The sequence below is a fragment of the Sander vitreus genome, chromosome 21 (genome assembly GCF_031162955.1).
Source record: "Sander vitreus isolate 19-12246 chromosome 21, sanVit1, whole genome shotgun sequence".
In the NCBI taxonomy this organism is placed as follows: domain Eukaryota; kingdom Metazoa; phylum Chordata; class Actinopteri; order Perciformes; family Percidae; genus Sander; species Sander vitreus.
In genome coordinates, this window is record NC_135875.1 from 6,444,286 (window position 1) to 6,463,500 (window position 19,215).

The 19,215-nt window shown below is 38.0% G+C and overlaps 2 protein-coding genes across 3 annotated transcripts; both read left to right on the forward strand.

Annotated features, from left to right (window-relative positions):
* The first annotated feature begins 1,555 nt into the window (after nt 1-1,555).
* On the forward strand, nt 1,556-9,780 carry lsm12b (LSM12 homolog b). 2 transcript variants are annotated; one of them, XM_078279505.1, is made up of 6 exons: nt 1,556-1,720; nt 4,518-4,651; nt 5,508-5,617; nt 7,825-7,951; nt 8,042-8,111; nt 9,176-9,265. In XM_078279505.1, exons 1-5 carry the CDS (start codon nt 1,594-1,596, stop codon nt 8,069-8,071), a joined length of 528 nt encoding a protein of 175 aa, XP_078135631.1. In that variant the 5' UTR covers nt 1,556-1,593; the 3' UTR covers nt 8,072-8,111; nt 9,176-9,265. The 2 variants fall into 2 exon arrangements, with proteins under 2 accessions (XP_078135631.1, XP_078135630.1); XM_078279504.1 differs by lacking the exon at nt 8,042-8,111 and having other exon boundaries at nt 1,557-1,720; nt 9,176-9,780.
* A 107-nt stretch (nt 9,781-9,887) lies between these two features.
* LOC144536394 (podocan-like protein 1) lies at nt 9,888-13,450 on the forward strand. Its single transcript, XM_078279506.1, has 2 exons — nt 9,888-11,272; nt 12,373-13,450. Exons 1-2 carry the CDS (start codon nt 11,237-11,239, stop codon nt 12,820-12,822), a joined length of 486 nt encoding a protein of 161 aa, XP_078135632.1. The 5' UTR covers nt 9,888-11,236; the 3' UTR covers nt 12,823-13,450.
* The last annotated feature ends 5,765 nt before the right edge of the window (nt 13,451-19,215 follow it).

The following is a 19,215-nucleotide window of genomic DNA, read 5'->3' on the forward strand; positions in this document are numbered from 1 at the left end:
AAAATGTCCAAAGTTTGGTTTGGAGTCCACTCATTACTTATTCTGAATGTGGAGTTGCCCAAATAATAAAATTAGATTAGAATGTCCTGTAATTGAATTGTTTGTTTTCCTTCCTATACGATGTTGAACATCAACCCAAAATATTCTAGTATGCATACAGTGATAAAATAAATGTCAGATGGTTTCTTCTTCTAGTTCACAGAAAGTGCAATAATATTCAATATCAAGTCTTAATCTCTTTAATGTATTTTTTGCTGAATATATTTTATGCAAGATTTTCAACGAAACCTCTTTAACTTTGTTATATTAAGACAGAATTTGTCTCCAACTAGCCACATTTCCTGCTAATTCATTCTCCATAAAGCGAAGCCCAAAATAATCTTCCTTAGGGCAGAGTTTCAGCCTGTGTAATTCCTGATGTAAATAGTTAAGCATTTATTCTTGGTAATGTCATCTCCTCCCAGGAATATGCCTATACCACTATTACATAGATTTCAATACAACTTTTATTACTAAACCTCTAAAAAGCTGCAGCAGATTAAAGTGGCTATATGTAACTTCCAGTTTGTGTTGATTCTAGCGGCCGCTTTGGACAAAAGCAGTAGTGTTTTTTAGAGCCCGACTGATATATCGGCGGGCCGATATTATTGGCCGATATTAGACATTTTCCAAACTATCGGTATCCGCATTTATAATGGCCAATAAATGAATATTTAAAAAATAAAATAAAAACGGACAAAACACTCTCCAACCATGTTCTGAGTGTTGGCGTTGCATAGTTTGTCCAGAGGGCGCTCTACAACCTCCCTGTTGGCAACACTCGTGTTTAACCCTTTAAGTTTCATTTCAAGTTTGTATTTTTATACATTTTATTAATGAGAACTTTAATATATTTTGATGTTCCTCTGTTCTGTTGTGACAATAAAACATACAAGTTTATTTTTAAACTGCATTATCATATTATTTTAGTGAGGACTCATAAATAACTACAAATAACTAATGTTAGGAAAATCTGTTTATGTTTTGTTACGCGTTTCTGGATTTAATATATATATATATATATATCGGCCGATATATAGAATTTTAAATCATCAAATATTTGTATCAATACCACCCCTGTTGTGTGGGGAAAACCAGACTGGGCAAAGGCATTGATAAAAACTATATAAAAATAGCGTCCTTTTCACTGTTAGTCTCGTTTGCTGTTACAGGTCATTTATGATCATCAGATGAAAAATCACACAGTTTCAGAAACATTTAAAAGTTATATATAGTTACTTTAAATAGTAAATATAATTAGTAGTTTTTTTCAAATTATTAATTACAAAACAAGTGCAATGACAAATAACAATAGACCTAGCTATATACCAGGGGTTAATTGGTAAATAAATTATTTCAAGAAAAAAAAAAATCTTTAAGGCTTTGGGGTTTGTAGATTTTTATAATAATAATAATAATAATAATAATAATAATATAATTCGTCGTAGAATAAATGACCATCACGCGACGTACTTTGACACGCCCAGGTTTTGTCTCCATACGACATCACGTCGTTTTACGTAAGGCAGGCGCTCCGGTTTCCTGGCGGAGAAGATGGCGGCTCCTGGACCGGGGGAGTATTTCAGCGTCGGGAGCCATGTCTCTTGCCTCACCTGCTTGGGCCAACGTCTACAAGGAGAGGTGGTCGCGTTTGACTACCAGTCCAAGATGTTAACTCTGAGTATCCTTTGTTTGTTTCGAACTGCGGACGGCTTGCTGGCCTGCCTGGCTGCAAGGGCCTGTAGGGTAACCGAAAATATGTCAAATAGTGATCCGCGCAGGCGTAATTGGTAGTAGCTGAGTTCTATATCTTTGTCCGCTTTAAATACTTTAATTCGCAATGTAGTTACCCATCCATCTCCTATCTGTTGAAGACATTATAGATGTTGCCGGCTCATTTAACGGCTTCACGTTATCCGCTAAGAAGAGCATGTGTTTTGAATCCACTCATTGTATTGCCAGACCTCAACATGGATCACTATCTGGCAACGAATCCTAGTAGGCATCATGGCTGTGTGCTCTCAACAGGCACAAACCGTTGCTAGTTAGCAAGCTAACTGACATTCAGCGGATCCCGCTCTTTGCCCGGGTACACAGATTCACTTCACATATTTTATTGTGCCGTTGTTCGGAGATGCTAACGCTTTATTTCTAAAAGCTTGTGATGAATGGACACCGAGTTCCCTTCCACGCTAACGTTACAATGAAGTTGCTGTTAGCTCGGCTAACATGCTAACTGTCGGTCAACCCCACACTGCCGCTACTAGCTCAATTAACGGTATTAGCATTCCCGAGCTTATCAGCTGGGCTTTCCCCCCCCAAGTCTCAACGGATTCTGGTGACATTGTATTTGTTGGGTGATTATGGTCAGAATTATGTTACGATTCTGTTTCATTTCAACAAAATTCAAGTGGCTCAGGCATCATGAGTTCATTACAACCAACGTTAGCTTGCTGGTGAACATGTCCAACGTTACACCCATCCATGGGTGTGGGTATAGATGGATAGATAAAAATTAGATAGCTACTTTTTACATAAAGATGGATACTTAATTCATCCCTGGGGGACATCCACGTGTCACAGCAGCAGTACACGAAAGAAAATCACTAAACAAAGAATAGTGCAGGGAATCGATCAAATATCAATCTAAAACACAAGTACTAATAATATAATCGTTGAAAGTATGCCCTTTAAACGTACATGCATATAGTATGCAAAATGGGGATTATTATAAATTATATGTACAATTTTTTTTTATTTTATTATTACACTCTGCCAAAGTTGCAGTGTGTGAATGTAAAGAATAGAAACGTGAGTCTAGTTTCAGTTAGTGAGTCCAGAGGGACCTCTGCAGCCTCCCAGTCCACTGATGTCCATTCTGCGAAGGAGTGGGGATGAATTAAAAAGTTTGATGGGCCCCCTGCATGAACGACCTCCGGTGGATCACCTTGGGGGTATGAGTCTTTGGCTGAAGACGGGTATGTGTAAAATACACATTTAGGTGGCATGCTGGACCAACCCATTACAGGAAGTGTATGAAACCTATAATCAAAATAGTCATGTCTTTGTGTTACTTATGGATGGAATTATAATAAATTATTCCCCTTTTTGCTGGGGACTCCCCGGAACCCTCTCAAAGACCCCTGGGGGTCCCCAGACCCAACTTTGAAAACCGCTGTCTAGGTGTAGTTAACGTGAACACGGCCAGGCTGTGGGGTTAAAACACCAAATGAACTAAGTTAATAGCAGTTAATACTGTTTGGCAGTTAGCCTCACAGGCTTTTTTAGTTTGTTTGAAACTTTAGTGTCTGTCCAAGAAACTGAATTGACATCAGTCAAATTAATCAGTAAAGCCATCTTAGTCAGACAGTGTGCTAGAAAAGCCTGGGCATTTACATGAAACTTTCTTTTACAGGGCATCTTTTTTTTAAAGATTTTCTGGGGGATTTTCCCTTTTTATGATATAGTGACAGTGGATAGACAGGAAAGGGGGAGAGAGATGGGGATGACACGCAGCAAATGGCAGCAGGTCGGATTCGAACCCACGCCGCTGCAAAGGACTCAGCCTACATGGGGCGCATGCTCTTACTGGGTGAGCCAGAGGCCGCCCCACAGGGCATAGACTTAATCGAAGGATGTACGGATCAGAATTAAATGAAGACCAGTCTAAATTTTACCGCTTAGGTCGAACTTTAAGGTCATGCTGTCACTGTCATATCAGGTCACATTCTGTCCTAGCTTGTGTGTGTGCTTGTTGTATTCGATTAAACTAATACTCGATCAGACTAAAATATGGGGGAAAGCCTGTCGTGCATCTGAATCACGCTGACAAGTCTTACAAGCCGTTCCTGTATCACTGATATGACGGGGCAAGTGGGGTCGACGCCTTGAGGACCTGGTCCGTCAGGGTTTCAGAAAACCACATTGTATTAAGATAAAATTGCTAATTCTGTTTCTTTGTGTATATGTTTTTGTTTTCTGTAGTTCAGAATGTTGCTGTTTTCGCTCAAAATGTTATTCTAGGAAAATGTAAGGACTTAAATCCATCTGACTGCAAACCAATGCGCCTATAAATCAAGATGCCATGGCTGAGTTAATTAATCTTTATTTTCTAAGATAAGTCAAGCTGCCATTGGGTTATAAACCTAAAAGACAAGTTCATTTTTGGGGCATGAGCAAAGAGTCATTCAAAGTCATTCAAAATCACAAAGTTAACACTTGCTTCGCTGCTGTGTGTATGTGCATATGCTGTACTCAATGTTAATTCGTTTCTAACAATTCTCCATTCTTCTATGATTACTGTAGGTGGCAGCACTGCATTTCCCTCTGTAACTGGCACTGCTGCTCACTGTCAGTGTTAGTCAGTGTTCTCTGTATCATAAGCTCCTCTGTGCAGCCAGGTTCATGAGGGGGTCAGATTTAAATAGTCATTTTGTATTGTGATGAAGTTGTGTGCCTTGACTTGAGCTTTTTCAAAGAATGTGCTTCCTCCAGCGGTAAGCCAAACCTCAACGACGTCATCCTGATCAACTTAGCCTATGTTTCTGATGTGGACATAATTAATGACCGCACTGAGACTCCACCCCCACTAGCATCACTGAATGTTAGCAAGGTTAGTCTTTTTGTCCTTTTTACGTGTGTGTGTGTGTGTGCAATGAATTAATTTCACAGCCAGATGATCCAAAAGTTATTAACTAAGTGAATGTGAGGTTGAACTTAAACGCACGCAACTGTAAGCTCGTCATTTAGTCTGAGCTGTGACTTAATTCAGGGGCTGGATCCCCCAAAAGATGTGGCCCCCCCAAAACATTAAAATAAATGCATTTCCAAGTGTGTCACTAGCAGTTTTCTAAAACGGTGAGCAAAGGGTTGTGATTTGACACCTCAGCACATGATGGACAACTTCCATTTCCATCATCAGGCTATTAATTGGTCTAGTTAAGTTGGAAGTACTGTATCTGTTAAATATGATGTATTTGACAATCACAAAATAGACATAATACTGCTTTACCTGAAGACAGGTATCACGTACACATTGTTGAGAATTTAATTACACACTAAAGCCCACAGGCTTATTTCCATTGTGATCCTCCACCTGGTAAATATGATGCAGTCACTTAATACATCCTGACTTCATGAGTTCTCGAGGGTCAGTGAATGCTCCATAAAAGAGAGGACCTGCCACAATGGATTCTGGTATAATGAGGCATGTAAAGTATATGCCGTTTACTGCTTTGTCAGCTTGTGATGACCTATTTGGTCTAGAAATGTGGACTACTGAGGATCCAGCCACTGAATTGGGACAATAGAAAAAAACAACCTGATTATTATTTGAGTTATTTATTTATGTATTTCTTTTTATACATCTCAAATAAATGTTTGCGTGTAAATCACTGTAGTTCAAAGCTGTCAAATCAAATAATGATCAGTGTTAAGAATGCGTTGTTGTTCTGTTTGACTCTTCACAGCTTGCCAATCGAGCACGGACAGAAAAGGAGGACAAGCTGTCCCAAGCCTATGCAATCAGTGCTGGTGTTTCTGTGGAGGGCCAACAGCTATTCCAGACTATTCACAAAACGTAAGAACTTCATACTATTCAGTCGCTGATCTGATCAGCAGGGTCAACGCTGCTCAATGTTCTACAGTGAAGATCAAAAAGCATCAGAACTAGTTCAGACAATTATAAGTGAGTGTTATAGTTTAAGATAAAATGATGCTGATATTCAAGTATTTATGCCATCTGTTATTGGCTTACCTCACCTTTTAAAGGTCTTCACGAGCCGATCCCAAACAACCCGTGGTAACCTACCAGACCCCGACGTGCATAGATTTAAATTCTGCTCTTAAAAGGACCAGAGGGTTTACAAATTTTTTTTTTAATTTCTGCGGTGATTATGGTGATTAGAGCTGATCACGAGCAGCACGGCAACAGAGCGGGACCCCCCACCCCATTAGACTGTCAATAATATGAACACGGGCTAGACTCTGGTTCAGAGCCGGGTCTTGTCCACGAGGAACAGAGTGGGCTTGTGAGGACCTCTACCTCAGCTAGCAGTGTCATGTCAGCCCAAGACTACAAAGTCCAAACAAAAATAATTCAAAAGAGAATTTGTGGACAATCCTTTTAAAACAAAACCAACAATTCAACAGAAACATGCTGCTGAATTAAAAAAGTCAAAGTAATCATGTTCATTAAATGTCTTGTATGGGGGGAAGGGGAGAAGTCTTGTCTACTTTCCCCAATATTTGACAGAACAAACTGCTTATTCTCAGGCAGATTTGTCTCTAATATTTGTTCTGCTCTGACTTACTTTTACCTCACCTCTCCTAAATATCCCCCCTCTTCCTGGATGAGTATTTTACTATATTAGTCATTGTTTTTTAGGGAGTATTGTGTGCTGGTTGTAATGAGTAAGCATGTCTTGTGTGTTGTTTGAAACAAGACTATTTACTCACCTGATTTGTAGTTTTTTTGACAAACTGAATGTTAGTCACTCTTAAAGGTCCAGTGTGTAACGTGTTTAGTTGTTCATTATCAAAATCTGTTGCCCGTTCACAAACGTGTAATTTTTTTCATTAATATTTACCATTACCATCAATTCAAAGTATTCCTTTTGGCTTGAAATTTTACATTTGCATTCGCATGAACTGGGGTAGACGCTCCATATTTATGCTCCATCTTGAAATACGTTGGCCGGTAAGGGACATACAGGACATACTGCTCCGCCTTTCGCGTTTTTGCTGTCACATGATAAACTCACAGGTGCTGCTAATGCTGCTAATGGGTATCGTAGCTTCCCGGCCCCGGCAAGTTTGAAGAAGGAAACCTGGAGGACCACGCATATTCAAAATCCAAATTTCAGGAACAGGAGTCGTCTTCTTCGCCCCGAGAAAAAGAAAAAGGATATTGAAAAGAGCAAGAGACCGGCTTTTTGAAGCGTGAAGGCTACCGTAGCTGTAATACGTACTTTGAACTGCGTGGCGCGAGAGAGTTGATTGCGATATATGATTTCAACGCTAGATGGGAGAAATTCCCACACATTGGACCTTTTTAAATGTTCATTCGGGTGTCAGGTTTTGCCTGATGAGCTGATTCCAGACCAGTTTAAAGAGACATTCACAATCGAGATCTTAAACTAAAGTTTACTTTTAATAATCGCACAATGTCTTGTTTTATTGCATGATATAGACATAAACTGTCCAAACTTTTCTTGTGATGGCTGAATAACGTCTTAATCAGCTTATGACTAGTTCACTAGCTGATTTTATTTTTTGGATCTTGAGAGACAATAAAACATGAGTCATTTCTTTCATGTGTACTGTACTTTGGGGCAAATTCACGTTTCGTTATGTGACGTGTTTGGTATCAGATTTTGGTCTCAGATATCTGATCAGACCCTATTTTATCCCTGTATCAGACCGTTATTGGACACCTGTATGGGTGTTTCCCTACTTTGTGGGACAGATGCATCTTCAGTAAGTGGTCACTCATGATTAAGTTAATCTTGAAAATCCTTTTTTGTGTTCCAGGTATCTTAAATTTGTGGAAAAGAGTTTTGGACTCTGTATTACATTTTTTCTCAGTGATCCTTTTGCTAAATATAAAGCTTGTCTATTAAATGTATTTTCACTTTACCCCTCATGACAAATATCGCTTAACCATTTCAAATAGAGATAAACGCAGGGAAAACCTGTATGAAAATAATTTCCTGTCATGTTGCATCATTTGCTTCTCTAACAAACCCTTTCAGCCGCAGATACAATGATTTTTACTTTTCTTTGCAGCATCAAAGACTGTAAATGGCAGGAGAAGAACATTATTGTGATGGACGATGTTGTAATCTCGCCACCTTACCAGGTTGAGAACTGCAAAGGCAAAGAGGGAAGCGCTTTAAGTCATGTACGCAAAATAGTAAGTATGCTTTATATTTATACAAAATTTTACCAACGTTACACGACTTCAGGGCTGCAACTAATGAGACTTTTTTTTATTATGGATTAGTTTGCAGATTATTTTCTTTCGCTTGATTAATCGTCTATGAAATGCCCATCACAATTTCTCAGAGCCCAAGGTGACTTTATTTTCTTTTTTAAATTTTAAGTCCAAAATCCAAAGAGATTCATTTTAATGTTGTATATGATCAATAAAAGCGGCAAATCCTCATATTTGGGAACCCAGAAGCAGCAAATGTTTGGCATTTTTGCTTGGAAAATGAATGAAACGATCAAAATAGTGTCCAATTAATTTTCTGATGATTAACTACTGAAATAATGGACTCATTGTTTTAGCTCTACGTATGTCACAGCTACTGTTTCACATACACTTATAAAACAAAATGTGGAAGACTCTTTCAGACCATGCCGCCACTTAAACAGATACATGCAAAATGGGTTTCTGTGTCACAGGATTTTGTCTACACCGGCACCTTTAGGTCATTTCTTAAAGTGTGCTGCCAACACTGCAGTGTGGGTTAAATCAGGCAAATCTATATACTCTCTACCTCTTTGGTTGTCAAACAGCAAAACTATACAACACTGCCACACTAAAGGTATAGCATCATAAACAATATAGATTATAAATCTAAATTTGCCATGACTTACAGTGTCTTAACAGAAAAGACATTGTATTGTCCCTGCCAACACCTGTGAAAACATAAGCAAGTGCTGCTGTTTGACTATCAGCTGGTGGAGATTAAAATGTCTTACCTGTCGATGCTGAAATTGATGGACACCCATGGACACACCCATTCTAACTTTGGAAAGTTGTAGAGGGAGGGGTTCAGATGCTGTTTACGATCCAACAAAACTTGGGTTGGAACATACGGACACCCTAGGAAGTTCCGTTAATACCCACCGTGTATTTATTTAAAGACAAGTCTGTTTATGTATTTGCAGTTTTCTGCAGTATCCCAGCTAGTACCCGGCTTAATTTTGTATATAGCGTTTTGAATTGTGAGTATTTTGAGACAAGATTTGTAAAACTTTATAGCCTGCTTCACTGCGTTGTCTCTGTGTACATTGTTCACTGTACAATGACAGCATGGGACGTAGGTTTTTCGGGTTGACCTTTCACAGAATTGGTGCCCGTTTTTTAAAAGTTTGTGAAAGTTTAAAAGTTGTGGTTTCATTCTTGCAGGTTGAGAAACATTTTAGAGACGTGGAAAGTCAGAAGTCCATGCAACGTTCACAAGCACAGCAAACACAGAAGGACTCCACTTTATCTTCTTGAGTTGGCAGTGTGGGTCAGCCGGGGAAGGCGTCGCGGGTGGTTTTGTTTCCACTGCCAGACGAAGTCTGCATTCCTTGTCCTCAGTCTGAGACCACAAGGAGGAGCGCTGAGGGCCCTGGATCCAGAAGATCAAAATACCAATAAATGAAAAAGACAAAAAAGAGAGAGGAAAGATTAAATCTTAAATTAGACTTTATAAAGAATAATTTAAACATGAACCATAAAGCAACCATAGTTTCCTTAACTAACTTGTCTCATTCTGCCCCTACTCCCCCCTCCTCCCTACCCCTGAATCCTTTTCTTTTTCTGCCCTCCTTCCTTTGCCTTCATTTCCATTTCAAAAAGAGAAAACTAGAGCAGTCAGAAAGGCTTGTTAGCTTTATTTTCTGTCATTGTTTCCTTTTTTGCTGTATCCATGTTCTACTGTCTGTATTTTCTGTATTTTAAACAAAATGTGACTTGAAATGCCACACTTTAAAGGACATTTTCTAAAATAAAAGTAACGAAAATTCTGACTGTAATACTGTAATTTTCAACAACTTTTTGAAGGCCTCATGAAGAACGATTAATTTAACATTCTGAATATAATCAACTGTGGGGCATATTGAAGGTGAAATACTAACCTTGTGGTGTTGGCATATTTGTGGTTTGCCTGAGGGTGACCATCAGGCTGCCACATTTTTGAGCAGATGAGGTTTTCATGGACATTGCTCAGGTTTCTTTTCACGGATTGTTCGGTAGCCTGATTGTGATGCATCCATGTAATTGCAGGGAACTGAAGCCATCACTGTTTCAACTTAATTATTGAAATGTCTTAAGCCTCTGTTTTCTCTAAAGCTACTTGATGACATTTACTGGTGTCCTCTTGGCGACACAGAGCACTTGAGAGGAAACTTGCAGCATGAACTTTATTGAAATGTGTAGTTTACAAAGTCAACTGAAAACTGCTGTTGCAGCTGGATTTGTGTGGACAATACTTCCTAAAAGCAGTGATTTCTATGCTTTTGGGTGGAATTACAGCTAGATTTTAGGTAGGCTGTTGTGGTTTGATTGTTCACTGATAACTCTTGATTATAGTAGGCCTGCAAGTATTGATTATCAGTATCTATTAATCTCTTTATATTGTCTTGATTAATTGGTTTGGACTTAATGTCTTGTTTTGTACAAACCCCAAAATATTTAGTATATTTTCATAGAGGTCAAAGAAAACGTGCAAATATTCACATTTGAGAAGCTGTTTCCACAGTTTTGCTACAAAAATTACTCAATTTATAGGTTATTAGAATTATATCGAAACGGTGATCATTTTTTTGCCCAATGATCCACAGTGCTGCAAGATAATACATCTTGTTTTTTTTACGTTGTGAATGGTGAAGCCTGTACTATTTGATTCTCTCACCAACTCAATTTAGTTATGAGAACTCCATATAGTCTTTCTGTATGTAATGTGATGCAGAAATACAAAGCCCTCCATTAAAAAAAAATCATTCATGTATCCAAATAGAGCAGCAGATGTATATCCTTATTTTAGGAAAGGGTCCAAAAGAGACCAGGTTTGCTCCCCAGATACGTTTTATGTTTTGTGATTATCTGTTTAAGCCCATAATCCCTCTAATCGGGAATATTCCATATCTGCTCATAGAGAATTTAGTGAAATTAACATCAATATCAGGTTCTTTTGGTAGGAAGAAGGTAACCATCCCTTCCGGTGGGAGTGATCCGACTCTGATCTAAACCGAAGATGCCTGTCCGTGGCTGCACAATGCTCGGTGTGCTGCCTCTTCTCAACACGGTGTTGGGCTTCCAGCTGTGAATCCTCTGACCTGGTGGACTGCAGGTCTCGTGGTTTGGTCCGGGTCCCCTCCCAGTGTCCCCCACGGGACCTGGCTGTTGGATTTGAGTGGAAACAAGCTGACTAAGGTACGCACCAGATCCTTCGTGGGGCTGTGGTCACTGAAGAGCCTCCTAATGTCCAACGACAGCATCCAAACTCTGCAGCCACAGGTACCAAAATATTGTGCATTTAATTGTATTGTTTTAGACCAGTTGTGGAACCAATATTCAGAACTATTAAATAAAAGTAATAATACCGCAAGAAAAAATCCTGCATTCTGAACTGTACTAAAGTCAAAAGTATTATGAGCTGAATTTACCTAAAATATTGACGTAAAAAGTACCCGTTGCAGGGGGAAAAAAATGGCCCGTGTAAGTGTTACAATACTATATATTTCATGATTTTAATTAATACTGGTGCAGCATTTTAATGTTGCAGCTTGTAGAAGTGGAACTATATGTACTTATAATAGCCTACTTAGTTTTTAGAAATTCACCGTATTTTATTTTCAACTTGTAATTCAGTTGAACTTTGTATGTAAAATCTTAATGTGCAAAATATAGCTAAAGCTGTGACCTGCAACTAATGATTATTGTCATTATGGTTTAATTGATTGATTTTTTTCACCTATTTAAAAAAAAACGTTTAGTCAATAAAATGTCAGAAAATGGTAAATCAATTCAATTTTATTTGTAGTGTCAAATTACAACAGGAGTTATCTTAGGACACTTTACAGATAGCGTAGATCTAGACCACACTCTATAATTTACAGAGACCCAACATTTTCCACGGGCAAGCATTCGGTGGCGAGGAAAAACGTCCTTTTTACAGGCAGAAACCTCGGACAGACCCAGGCTCTAGGTGGGCGGCCATCTGCCGCAGCCGGTTGGGACACAGAGACACTGATACAGATAAACAAAAATATGATTCATAATAATTCTAGCAGTTGGCATGATGCGCCGTGGCAGTAACAAAGATAATAGAGCTATGACTAGAAATCATAGTTGTAGCAGTGCAGGGCATCGAGCAGGACCATGGCAGCAGCTGCCAGTGCAGGACGGGATTTTTTTTTTTGTTGACTGACTAATCAATTAATTGTTTCAGCTCTACTGTGAAATGAAGGTAGTGGAGTAAAAAGGACAATATTTGCCTCTGAAATTGGTATAAAGTAGCATAGGATAGTAAGTACCTCAAAATTGTACTAGAATAATGCACCTATTTACATTCCACTACTGTTTTGCCTGATTTCTGTCCTATTTATGCGTTTCAGTCTCTGTCATCACTGCGGTTTCTGGAGAGGCTGGACTTGAGTTTTAACCGGCTGTGTTGGCTCACTCAGGGTTTCTCTCAGAGTCTGCCCTCTCTCCAGGAGCTCTGGCTGGACCACAACCTGCTGCAGCACCTGGACTCTACTTCACTGGGTGATTTTGAAAACCTGAGGAAACTGGACCTCAGTTACATCCGCATCCGGGCGATGGATGTCAAGGCTTTCAGCAGCCTGGAAGCAAACAGGCTGAATGTGCTTAAAGATGGCCTGCTGAGCAGGCAGCAACGCCTGGAGGTGCTGCTGCTCAGCCACAACAACATCTCACTGATCGAGTCTGACTCTGCTGGGTCTCAAGGGAAACTAGCTGGAGCACATCAAGTTCAAGACCTTCCTGAAGCTCCAGACCACCACCCCCCACCTTCAACTATCTATCTTCAACCACTGGACCTGTGACTGCGAGCTGCAGTGCGTCTTTGGCAAGATCCGTCGTGTTCAGCATCTGCATGCCGACGACTACAAGGACATAATCTGCCATGCTCCTGCTCAGCAAGCCGGGAGCTTCCTGGAATCACTGGACAGCCAGCTGTGTGTCACTGAGACAGCATCTGTGCTCGTCATCACCATCACTGTGGTGCTGGCTGTGATTGGTACCCTGGTCAAAGGGGAGCACAACTGGAAGGCGAACAAACAAACTGTAAGTGATACAGAGTCAGAAAGATAACAAATCTCCCCCTGAGCCTCTCAGTGATGACCTTTTCCCCGACCTCAGCAGGGAGAAAATGCTGTCACCCGAGTGGTTTGGATGTTTAATGATTCTCCTGGTCTTTTTCTTGAAACCTGGTGTGAATATCCGTTAGAAAGGGTCTGAACTGTATTATCTATCTGTTTTACAAAAATAAATGTGTTGCTCCCTAGTGAACGGCCTTTCATTCTAAGAAGTGTAACATATATACGTTGACTTTTTGACTTTTTCCAACATTCTATACTATGACTTTTTTCAACATACTATACTATGACTTTTTTTATGACCTTTTTCGAGTTACTATACTAAGACTTTTTTGACTTTTTTCGACCTACTGTACTATGACTTTTTCATTACTTTGTTGACATATTATACTACTTGTTTTTTCAACATAGTATACTATGACATTTTTTATGAATTTTTTTCAAAATAATATACCAAGCCTTTTTTCAAAATACTATATGACTTTTTTTCGACATACTATACGACTTTTTTCGCCATACTAGACTATGACTTTGTTGATGTTTTTTGACATAATATACTATTTTTTTATGACTTTTTCGACATACTATACTATGAATTCTTTTATGAATTTTTTCAACATACTATACTATGAATTTAATGAATTCTTTTTGACGTCATTTCTTTCGACATACAATACTGTGACTTTTTTTTGACATTGACTTTTTATGACTTTTTCGACATACTGTACTGAGACTTTTTTTCGACATACTATATTATGACTTTTTTGATTTACTATACTATGACTTTTCTATGACTTATTTCGACATACTATACTATGACTTTTTGGACATACTATACTATTTGTTTTTTCAACATACTAATACTATGATAGCCTAGAAATCTAGACAAACCCTAGTGGCAGCAAATATAATTTGCAGCCAGGGTCAGTCTAGCAATTCTCCGTTGGCTTGCGAGCTGGAGAAACCAAATTCTGGTCAGACCAATCACATCGTGTATAGAGTCGGTGGGCGGGCTTAACATAAGGACGGCAGAGTTGCGACGGTTTCGCGTAAATTCCCTGCTACTTGAAAACAAAGAAGATGGCTGCTGCTGCTGGCGAACAGCGCTCTTTTGAATTGGCTTTGGCCGCGACTCTGGAAGACTTGGAGTTAAAGGGGATACTTCACCGATTTAGCATTAAGCTTTGTATCAGTAGAAACACGGTAGTATTTTGAATGACCGTGCTTCCCTCCCTCATGTCCCCCTGAGACCAGAGATCTCTGTATTGTGGGTCTGGAAAAAATCTTCCGATGACGTAAAACGACGATATTTGGGTCATCGGAAGATTTTTTGACCAGAGGCAATGGACTACAGCCAGTAGTAGGAGCTTCTTCCGCATATTTTCAACCCGCCCATAGGGGGTTGGACTGTTGTCTTTCGCCGAAGATTCCTGAACCAAAACGAGTGTCAGCCATCTTGAATCCTCGCTTAGTGGCTTTACAGCAGAAAACTTTAGATAGATTTATTCATCCCGAAGGAAATTTTAACAATTATGTGCATTCAAACTACCGCACACGTATACCACCGGGATACATTGGTACAGATTGGAGAATATGCAGGACACTTTATTACAGACGGAATACTCGCCCGCCTGCTATGGAGACCAGCGGTGTTGATCAATGCCTCTGGCTGGTAAAGGGACATCATCAGCGGGGAATGTTGAACGAGTTTGCCGGTGGAAAGCTAACACTAGCCGGCCACCTGTTCCATCAATCCTGCTTGCAAGTGTCCGCTCATTAGACAACAAACTGGACTACATCCAACTTCAACGAAACTCCCAACGCGAGTTCAGAGACTGCTGTGTTTTTTGTTGTTGTGGAAACATTGCTGTATCGGACTATCTAGCTACCAGGCCGGCTGCTCTGTCGCCGGGTAAGACTAGCTAGTGGAGGTGGGCTGTGTTAACATGGACTGCCTGGTGCAGAAATGGGCTGCTTGTATCCAACTAACTGCTAACTGCTGGTGGAGTTTGTGACTGTTAAATGCCGACCATTCTACATCCCACGCTAATTTACGGCTGTGTTTATACTCTGTGTTTACAGCCCACCAAGCGCTAATGCTAGTAGCTATGTGTTAGCTGAACTTTACGGAGCATATAATGTGTGTGCACTAAATGTAGCCTGTTTCATATGTCGTTTTTATATAATGTCGTTTTTATATATTTTAAATTTGTAACAACACTTCAGCCACGGTGAAACGTTGTTTCGTGTATATGGTTGAAATGACAATAAAACACACTAAAGTTGAGTTGACTGTCTCACTGTCTGTCTGTAAACGGTAGGCGTGGCTTGGAAGTAGACGCTAAAGCAGCGAAGCAAGTGCATTCTGGGATTTGGTGTCTTTCATCCACATCCCAAAAACACATTTTCTGTGGTGAGTTTCCAGACCCAACATCTTGATGTGGGTCTGGCTTGTCAGGCTAATACTATGACTTTTTTATGACTTTTTTCGACATACTACACTATGACTTTTTTCAACATACTAAACAACTTTTTTATGACTTTTTTTCGACATAATATACTATGACTTTTTTCGACATACTATACGACTTTTTTCGACATAGTAGACTATGACTTTTTTATGACATACGGTACTAGACTATGAATGTTTTTGACATTTTTTTCGACGTACTATACTATGACTTTTATTACTTTTTTCGAGTTACTATACTATGACTTTTTTCAACATAATATACTATGACTTTTTACAACATACTAAACTATAACCTTTTCGACTTACTATACTATGACTTTTTACGACACACTATACTGTAGTTTAACTTTTTACAACATACTATACTATGACTTTTTTAGATACACTATACTATGCCTTATGACTTTTTTTATGGTAAGGGGAGGTAAGTTTATTTATTTGGCACATTTCAACGAAAGAGCTTCAAAGAGCTTTACATACCATATTATATGACTTTTTCAACATACTATATTATGACTTTTTTGGCATTTTTCAACATATAATATACATATATATGATTTTTCTGTGACTGTTTTCAACACACTATACTGTAACTTTTTCATGACAGCAGATTTTTATTTATGTATCTTTTATTTAGCCAGGAAGGTCCCATTGATATACAAGAGCCTGGTCAAGACGGCACCATAAGCAGTCCTAACAATTTCACATTTTAGAATACATGAAAGCAATAAAACAAAAATGGTAAAAAAAAATAAAATAAAAGAGAGGCATACCAGCTAATATCCATAACACATTCCACTTCAATCAAGGATTATATAAAACAGCAACATGTTTTCATCAGGCAGTTCGTAAAAAACATTTAAAGGTATTTAGAGAAGGAAGTACTGCTAAGGAAATTACATATATATCATTTTCAGCCCATTTCATGTCCCAGAGGCATAACAAGAGAAAAAGAAAACTTCAGTCACTCTGTATTAGCCAGTGCTGTTTTCATGGTGATTTGCTTGAGTGGTGGCATTAAGGCTTAGAGATCAGCAGTCTCAACAAGCTGTTAAGGAAGGCTGGCTAGGTGATCAGGTTGGAACTGGACAGTGTGGAGGCAGTGGAGGAGAGGACTACAAGGGACAAAATCAAAGCCATCTTGGATGACCCATCTCACCCTCTCAAAGCATCAAAGCATGGCAGTTGTTCCTTACCCGAATCGAGGATCTAATGATAGAGGATGTGGTTTCCAGTACACATTGTGAAGCCCACCGAGGCAAATTTGTGATAAGGATATATTTTTTTAAAAATGTACTTGACTGTTGAGCCTTGTTGTTCTTGTTCTGCTGTATGTCTATTAGTGTGTAAGTTCATTATTGTAGCTTTTTTGTGTATTCTCTTTAAATAATTAATAGCTCTTTGAATTGCCTTGTTGCTGAAATGTGCTAAATAAATAAACTTACCTCCCCTTACCATAAAAACTCATAAGGCATAGGATAGTATGTCAAAAAGTCATAGTATAGTTTGTTGAAAAAAGTCATAAAAATGTCATAAGGTATAGTATGTCAAAAAGTCATAGTATAGTGTCTAAAAATGTCATAGTATAATATGTCAAAAAATGGCAAAAAAAGTCATAGTATAGTATGTTGAAAACATAGTTTAATTATAGTATGTTGAAAAATAGTATAATATGTAAAAAAAAAAAAAAAAGAGGTGGCATCTAGCTCACCCAGTAAAAGCGTTTGCCCCATGTTGGCTGAGTCCTGCAGCGGCACGTGTTCGAATCCGACCTGCTGCCCCTTTGCTGCGTATCGTCCCCCATCTCTCTCCCCCTTTCATGTCTATCCACTATCACTGTATAAATAAAGGGAAAAGCCCCCCCCCAAAAAAAGAGGCAAAAAAAGTCATACTACAGTATGTCCAAAAAAAGTCATAGTATAGTATGTTGAAAACATAGTTTAACTATAGTATGTCGAAAAAGTCATAGTATAGTATGTCGAAAAAAGTCATATTTGAGCCTTGTTCTTCTGCTGTATGTCTATATGTAAGTTCATTATTTTAGCTTGTTTTTTGTCTATTCTCTTTAAAGACTGTTAATATTGTATGTAAAGCTCTTTGAATTGCCTTGTTGCTGAAATGTGCTAAATAAATAAACTTACCTCCCCTTACCATAAAAAAGTCATAAGATATAGTATGTCAAAAAGTCATAGTGTGTCTAAGAAAGTCATAGTATAATATGTCAAAAAAGGCAAAAAAGTCATAGTTTAGTATGTTGAAAACATAGTTTAACTATAGTATGTCGAAAAGTCATAGTATAATATGTCGAAAAATCATAGTATAGTATGTCGAAAAAAGTCATAGAAAAGTCATAGTATAGTAAATCAAAATAGGCAATAAAAATCATAGTATAGTATGTCGAAAAAACTCATAAAAATGTAATAGTAGAGCATGTTGAAAAAAGTCATAGTTGAGCCTTGTTCTTCTGCTGTATGTCTATATATAAGTTCATTATTTTGGCTTGTTTTTTGTCTATTCTCGTTGAAGACTTAATATTGTATGTAAAGCTCTTTGAATTGCCTTTTTGCTGAAATGTGCTAAATAAATAAACTTACCTCCCCTTACCATAAAAAAGTCATAAGGTATAGTATGTCAAAAAGTCATAGTATAGTGTGTCTAAAAGTCATAGTATAGTATGTCGAAAAAAGTCATGGTATAGTACGTCGAAAAAAAAAAGTCATAGTATAGTATGTTGAAAAAAGGCAAAAAAGTCATAGTATAGTATGTCGAAAAAAGGCTAAAAAAAGGTCATAGTATAGTATGTTGAAAACAAACTATAGTATCAAAAAAAGGCAATAAAAATCATAGTATAGTATGACGAAAAAAGTCATAAAAATGTCATAGTATAGCATGGTATAAAAAGTCATCACAAGTCATAGTATATAGTATGTCGAAAAAAAATGTGCTAAATAAATAAACTTACCTCCGCTTACCATAAAAAGTCTTAAGGTATAGTATAGTATGTCAAAAAGTCATAGTATAGTGTGTCTAAAAAAAGTTATAGTATAGCATGTCGAAAAAAGTCAGAAAAAAGTAATAGTATAGCATGTTGTATAAAGGTATAGCATAGTATGTCGAAAAAGGTAATAAGTCATAGTATAGTATATCGAAAAAAGTCATAATTGAGCCTTGATGTTCTTGTTCTGCTGTATGTCTATTAGTGTGTAAGTTCATTATTTTAGCTTGTTTTTGTCTATTCTCTTTAAAGACTTTGAATTGCCTTGTTGCTGAAATGTGCTAAATAAATAAACTTACCTCCCTTACCATAAAAAAGTCATAAGGCATAGTATAGTATGTCAAAAAATATCATAGTATAGTACGTTGAAAAAAAGTCATAGTATAGTATGTGGTAAGTATTCATAAAAAGTCACAGTATAGTATGTCATAAAAAGTCATGAAAAGGTCATAGTATAATATTTTGAAAAAAGTCATAGCATGGTATGTTTGAAAAACGTTATGAAAAGGTCATTGTAAAGCATATCGTAAAAAGGAAAAAAAAGTCATAGTATAGTAGGTCGAAAAAAGTCATAAAGCCATAGTATAGTATATGGAATAAAAAAAAAAAAATCAGTCATATGTGGAAAAAACTTTTCAACACAAACTAAACA